Source organism: Anomaloglossus baeobatrachus, chromosome 8, assembly GCF_048569485.1.
Source record: "Anomaloglossus baeobatrachus isolate aAnoBae1 chromosome 8, aAnoBae1.hap1, whole genome shotgun sequence".
NCBI classification, from domain to species: domain Eukaryota; kingdom Metazoa; phylum Chordata; class Amphibia; order Anura; family Aromobatidae; genus Anomaloglossus; species Anomaloglossus baeobatrachus.
This window is the reverse complement of record NC_134360.1, coordinates 104,255,791-104,263,221: the sequence shown is the minus strand read 5'-3', so window position 1 is coordinate 104,263,221 and position 7,431 is coordinate 104,255,791. Positions and strand designations below refer to the sequence as shown.

At 40.4% G+C, this 7,431-nt stretch overlaps 1 protein-coding gene across 2 annotated transcripts in view; it reads right to left on the bottom strand.

Annotated features, from left to right (window-relative positions):
• Positions 1-1,022: 1,022 nt before the first annotated feature.
• PICK1 (protein interacting with PRKCA 1) overlaps positions 1,023-7,431 on the bottom strand; it is a 129,124-nt gene continuing 122,715 nt past the window's right edge. For both annotated transcript variants that reach the window (XM_075321938.1, XM_075321939.1), the window contains exons 12-13: positions 4,785-4,929; positions 1,023-2,720 (exon numbers count right to left, since the gene is read on the bottom strand). In XM_075321938.1, coding sequence (XP_075178053.1) covers positions 2,497-2,720; positions 4,785-4,929 — 369 coding nt within the window. In that variant the 3' untranslated portion in view covers positions 1,023-2,496. The remainder of the gene's footprint in view (positions 2,721-4,784; positions 4,930-7,431) is intronic.

The window sequence follows — 7,431 nt, the reverse complement described above, 5'->3', positions numbered from 1 at the left end:
CTATTCAGAATGCTCATAAAAGTCTCCCATTTGCTTTGTGTACTTTTATTACTTAGTACATCATCCCAGTTTATTGCACTAAGATCATCTCTCAACCGTTTAAAATTTGCTTTCCTGAAGTTTAGTGTCCTTGTAGCCCCTCTACTAGACATCTTACTAAAGAATACATGAAAACTTATTATTTTGTGATCACTATTTCCCAAGTAACCCCCAACTTGTATATTTGATATGCGGTCTGGCCTATTGGTTAGTACAAGGTCTAGTAGTGCTCCCCCTCTTGTGGGGTCCTGTACCATTTGTGAAAGGTAATTATCTTTCATTGTTATCAAAAATCTATTTCCTTTGCTGGAACTGCAAGTTTCTGTTCCCCAATTTATATCAGGATAGTTAAAGTCCCCCATAATAATTACCTCTCCGAGACTCGCTGCTTTATCAATTTGCTTTATGAGGAGATTCTCTACCTCTTCCATAATATTCGGCGTATTATAACACACCCCTATCAGTATTTTATTATTCATTCTCCCCCCCCTTATCTCCACCCATAGGGACTCTACATTCTCAGTACCCTCACATATGTTGTCACGCAGGATGGGTTTTAAGGATGATTTTACATATAGACACACACCTCCCCCTCGCTTATTTGTACGGTCATTCCTGAATAGGCTACAACCCTGTAAATTAACAGCCCAGTCATAGCTCTCATCCAGCCATGTCTCTGAAATCCCCACTATATCATAATTTTCTTCCAACAATATTAATTCTAATTCCTCCACCTTATTTGTGAGGCTTCGGGCATTAGTGTACATGCACGTTACGTATGACTCTGTACCTGTATTCCTGCTTACTGTATTAACTGTCCTAACCCTTCCCCCCGTACCACCCCCAATTTCATTACTTTTTTTCTACTCCATTCAGAGCAGATTTATTCCTCCGGTCAGTGCGATCACATCGATACCAGATTGATATAACTTTCTTTAGGTTTGACTACTTTTATACTAAAAAAAAAATGCTTTTTTTTTTTTACAAAATAAATTGGTTTTATTTGAAGCAAGAAGATCAGTAAGTGACAGTGCTGGAATCAGGGCATCTGTTTCTATTTTATGCAGCCTCAGATTGGGAAGCACAATCCTGGTTAGAGATTCACTATAAATATTTATTGTCATGAATATAAAAGTTAAAGCACATGTTAATAAAGTTTTACTACGTTCTGACATATGGGAGCTTTTTGATTTATTTACAGAGAATATATAATCATGCACTTTCATAAAATGTGATTACCAATCAAATAAAACTCTTGCTACTTATAACAGCATAGACTATACAGCTTTAGGCCTCCTTCACACATCTGTGTTTCCAGTATGTGTGGTATCCATTTACTTCATGAATACCACAAGTGCCAATAATAAGCTATGGGACTGTTCATGTCTGTGATTTACACAGATCGTGTGTCCGTGGGAAACACATGTCCGTTTTTTTTTCCAACAGCACAGATGACAAGGGCCTATACAAGTCTATGGGTCTGTGAAAAACACGTACACAGCACATGGATGTATCTGTTTGCTGTACGTGTTTAACTTGCAAAGTATAGGAGAAGCATTGTTATTTCTTTAGCCATCTGTGAAAAACACTGATGACACATGACGTAAAAATGAGCACATGGATGCAAAACACAAAGTGACATGGTGCAATTTTTCACATACATGTTGTATATGAATGTGTGAAGGAGAACTGAAGGTGAATCTGTCAGGAATTTACGCCTCAAACTATTTATATATACATGTAATGTTTTGAAAGACAAGACCAGTAAATACCTTTACATGGCTAGTACATTCCTTCATTACTGGAAATCAGCATTAGCGTTAACATGAAAATGTCTATGGTAGATCTGACGCCTCTGTCACGCCAGCTCTATTCTCTGCCTGCTTGATTAAGAACATCTTTGCTGTGTGACTTAAGGTAGAGTAACTCAATAAGGAGGAAGCAGTGCTGGGAATAGAGCCAGAGTGACCGAGACATCAGATATACAAATGAGGCTGAAAAACATGGAATATCAATTCAAATGCTGATTTCACAATAATAGAACAATGGACTATAAATGTAAAGGTTTTGCTGGACTTGTCTTTGAAAGAGTAACTGGTACATATAAATAGTTTTGGGTATGAAATCCAGCTGACCGATTCCCTTTAACAATTTACCGACAGAAAACATTTTTTGGGGGGGGGTGATCTTTCAAAACTAGCAAAGTGTGGAGGAACTGTTCAGATCAGACAGGTTCCAGCTTTCATTTTCTATAGAACCCTTGGAAAATGACCTACATATATTTTGTCACCATCGGAAACTCCTCCATTTTTAACATGTATTAGTTTTACTAAAACACATTTTGAAAATTGCCTATAAGTATCCTTAAGTTAAAAAAAAGGAAAAAAATAACTTAGAACAATTATTTTTAAACACAAAGAAAAGGAACATTAAATAAGGCAATCATCTTTTCATATGCTATGCATCATCTATCAGTTTTTCTCCTTTCTCCTCTTCTTTCCTCTTCTCCATGTCTTCTTCTTCATCTCTGAATAAATCATTCTGGCCATAAGCAAGAGTAGTATGGGCCAGGTCCACTTCAATTGGGAAAATATCTGCCTCCTTCAGAACACCATAGCATTGATCGTCATATTTAGATATGGCCGAAACAAAACGCTGAAGCTGGAACACTATATCTTGAACTGAAGAAAGGCAGAGTAAGAACACATACCACAATTAGTATCAAAATTACAGATTACACGCCCTGAGTAAACAAGAATAAACAATTGAACTAAACAGCTTTATGCACATCGTTGTATTATGGCTCCAAGAGAGTGTGGTTAATTTACTGCAATGTAGCCCCTACATGACCCTGTGATATGGCATTGTACACTTCCCAAAGTAACAGCTCTAAGTGGGAAGGCAGTTGCGTATTTCTGACATAGGGGCATTCCCATCTCAGTTACTCATATATTGTGGCTGGGATTATAGAAAAAGCCACCTGCACATCCGATTCTGTAATCCCAGCCACCTTTGGCCGTAGTATACTAACAGATATTCCATCTCAACCTCTTTAGAAGGTTCTTCTCATCTTCAGAAGCACGGTAGACTTCCTGGAGGCTGTGGAGTGGGCACTCCTACTTGAGTGATGGGAAGTGAGCGGTGTTATCATGCTTCTGGTCAGACTAATAAAGCCCTGATAAGCAGAAGGAAGCCAATGAGTAATATTAGCGATGCTCTGCAGTTAATGAAGAACGTGGTCAGCCATGATTTCCAACACTCTGGACCGACAACTGGGAAGTGGGAGCAGCATAAAAACGTCTCCTGCACTACTGTGCATGCGCAGGAGGAATTCTGTACAACTCAGAGTCGGGACCAAGATCCCAGACCGCTTCACTAAAAAGGAACTGCATTATACTTCCTGTTTAAATTCCCTTACATTCTCCCCAAATTTCCCCTTCTTCTCAGTTTACAGCTCATTGCCAAGGGGACCAGCCACTGCTGCAATATGAGCACTGACCAGTCCCTTGACAAAGTGAAGTAATAAATTAAATAAAAAACGGGAGACATTGAGATAACAGAGGGGAATGCATGACATGACAAATTAAGTAGAAGACTCATCTACACCATGTGGAGGAAAATCTGTAGCGTAAAAAGGCCTGCAATACAGATTTTTCAAATACCTTGTTTAGTCAATTGTGCCTGTGAGCAGTGATACTGTGGATCACTCATCCCCATCACTTGACCCCAGGCTCCGTGATCACAAATCCGGTGATGGGTCAACTGGAAATTGACATGACAACATCACTGAGGTGGCCCCAGTCACAGCCCAGCATCGCTCCTGCTTGCAGCGCTCTGCAGTGAAGGAGAGTGCGAGTGAGATGCTAGGCTGTGACGAGCGATGAAACTTTGTCCACAGCCCAGTCACTCAGGGAGACTGGGGCCCGTCTCAATGATATTGGGTCACTGGAAGTTAACGTAACATCACCAGATCTCAGAGGTCACGGAGACCGGGGGTCATGTGATGGGGATGAGCGGACCGCAATAGTGCCACTCACAGGCACAATTGACTAAACAAGGTATTTGAAAAAGCCTTCATTATGAGGTTTACATCGATGTGTGGTCACTATGCTAAGTAGTGAACCACCCCTTTAAGTGATGCGCTTTTGTCTGCAGTGGACCCTCCTGGGAACCGTCACGGCAAATTCATATATATTAAAATGTTGATTCATACCTACGTGGAGATTGAGGTCCCCTGATCCACTGGCCACCGCAGCCAGGCAAAGAATGAATGGAGGGGGCACACAAGCACTGCTAACTATTAACTGTAATGGAAGTTAAGGAAACCGCCAAGCAAAGAACAAAAAAGTAATACATTAAGGCAACCTGTCAAAGACTTCCTTTTTTTATTTCACCAATTTGTATGAACACACTGCATATTTAGTGCACATTGACAAGATAGGATCTGCTCCTTGGCTATATATATATATAGCTCATCACATGGCCCTGTACATAAGCCTTTATATCAGACAGGCATTGAATATTCAGTATCAAGATCAGAATCCTACCTTGTCATGTCTAATAAAGGCCCTTTCCCGAAGTCCTACCACCCCGTTTTTGCAACTAATTGGAAAGCTGCCGTATAGACCAGTATCTTCAATATAATGCTGCTGTAACCACGACCAGCTTAACTGTCAAAGCAGCTCTTTATCAGTATGGGAACCTCAATAACCACCTAAATGAGAAGCTTCACATATTATTCTCACCATGTTTCTGATCAAGAAGTTCTATCTTTTCTAAGACATCTTTTCGCATCTTTGCAAACCGTGCACGTGCTTCTTGTCGACATCTCAGTATCAAGCGATATTCATAATTTCCTGTACTAACACGATACAAGGGTTCTCCTAGCGCCTATAGAAAAAAAATAATTTTTTTTTACGTTGTGTTATACTTGCTTCGGAAAACTGTGTTTTCCCATTATAGATTCTATATTTAAAAGAAACCTGTCATCTGATTAATGCTGCCAAGACTGTGAGCAGTATGATCGCAGTCAGGTATATTTTTCTCCGGTGGTTCAGAGAAAATACAAGTGCATCTCAATAAATAAGAATATCATCAAAAAGTTAATTTATTTCAGTAATTCAATAGAAAATGTGAAATGCATATATTATATGGAGTCATTACACACAGAGGGATCTATTTCAAGTGTTTATTTCTGTTAATATTAAGGATTATAGCTTACAGCCAATGAAAACCCAAAAGTCATTATCTCAGAAAATTAGAATAATTACCACAAAACACCTGTTAAAGCTTTCTAAGCGTTTAAAATGGTCCCTTAGTCTGGTTCAATAGGGTACACAATCACAGGGAAGACTGCTGAATTGACAGATGTCCAGAAGGTAGTAAGATAGACTCCAAAAGGAGGATAAGGCACAAAAGGTCATTGCTAAATAAGCTGGCAGTTCAAAAAGTGCTGTATCCAAGCATATTAATGGAGAGTTGAGTTGAAGGAAAAAGAGTGGTAGAAAAAGGTGCACAAGCAACTGGGATAACCACAGCTTTGATAGGATTGTTAAGAAAAGGCCATTCAAAAATTTGGGGGAGATTCACGAGGATTGGACTGCTGCTGTAGTCAGTGCTTCAAGAGCCACCACACACAGACGTATCCAGGACATGGGCTACAACTGCTGCATTCCTTGTGTCAAGCCACTCATGAGCAATAGACAACGCCAGAAGCGTCTTACCTGGGCCAAGGAGAAAAAGAACTGGAGTGTTCCTCAGTAGTCCAAGATGTTCTTTTCAGATGAATATAAATTTTGTATTTCATTTGGAAATCAAGGTCAGAGAGTCTGTAGGAAGAGTGGAGAGGCCACAATCCAATCTGTTTGAGGTCTAGTGTGAAGTTTTCACAATCAGTGATGGCTTGATGTAGGTCCACTGTGTGTTATCAAGAACAAAGTCAGCGTAGCCGTCTACCAGGAAATTTTAGAGCACTTCATGCTTCCCTCTGCTGACAAGCTTTTTTGGAGATGGAAATTTATTTTTCTAGCAGGACTTGGCACCTGTCCACACTGCCAAAAGTACGAATACCTGGTTTAATAACCACAGTATCACTGTGCTTGATTAGCCAGAAAACTCGCCTGACATAAACTCCATAGAGAATCTTTGGGGTATTGTCAAGAGGAAGATGAGAGACACCAGACCCAACAACGCAGACAAGCTGAAGGCTGCTATCAAAGCAACCTGGGCTTCCATAACACCTCAGCAGTGCCACAGGCTGTTCACCTCGATGCCACGCCGCATTGATGCAGTAATTCATGCTAAAGGAGCCCCGACCAAGTATTGAGTGCATTTACTGTACATACTTTTCAGTAGGCGCCAACATTTCTGAGTATAAAATCATTTTTTGAGTTGGTCTTATATAATACTCATTTTCTGAGATAATGACTTTTGGGTTTTCATTGGCTGTAAGCCATAATCATCAACATTAACAGAAATAAACACTTGAAATAGATCACTCTGTTTGTAATGACTCCATATAATATATATGTTTCACTTTTTGTATTGAATTACTACAATAAATTAACTTTTTGATGACATTCTAATTTATTGAGATGCACTTGTATTGATAGAAGCTACAGTCAGCGGGCCATAGCAATAGACAGGACTAGTCCAGTGCCACCTACGGCCAAGACTCTCATTATGGAAGAAACTGGTCAATTACCCTTAGTAGCATTGGGGTAAATGGGAAAACGATGAAAGCATATAATCTGTAGCCAGGAACGTTTTGGGTGCAATTTATTCAATTGAGTTGACGGTAGTAAAGTTAAGGCGTTTAATAGAAAGTATGACAAGGTGTGGCCATGATGAGAGGACACTAAACTGCCAGCACCAAAACAGGGGAATTAACCACAGCATGCGCCTGTGGGGTATTATCGTGATAGGATACCTGCAACATAAGAGGAGGGAGAAGACCCCAAAGCAAGACACTCTACATGCGTGAGAGATTGTCAATATAACTAAAGGACGTGTTGGGCATTGGAGAGGATATTACTACGACTATGTGAAAGACACCAGCACATGTAATGATAGAAATTAAGTGGGTATGAAAATAAAAGTAGAGGTTGAAGACAAATCGCGCTAGTTGGGGGAACACATAGGGTTTGCACAAGGCACTGCTGTGGTTAAAGAATGCCAAACTGCAAGAGCAGTGGCGTGCAACCACAGCGAGCACCCAGAGTACACGTGCCTGTGGTTGCTATAGTGATAGGACGCTTTTTTTCAACCTAGACCGTCCAAGGACACAACCCCTCCACTTCACAAGCCACCTCTGAGGCCTTACACTGCCACATTCCCCCCTTCCTCTTATCCGGGCTCCCAGTACAATTCCTCCTCCCTCATCTGTTCCCACCC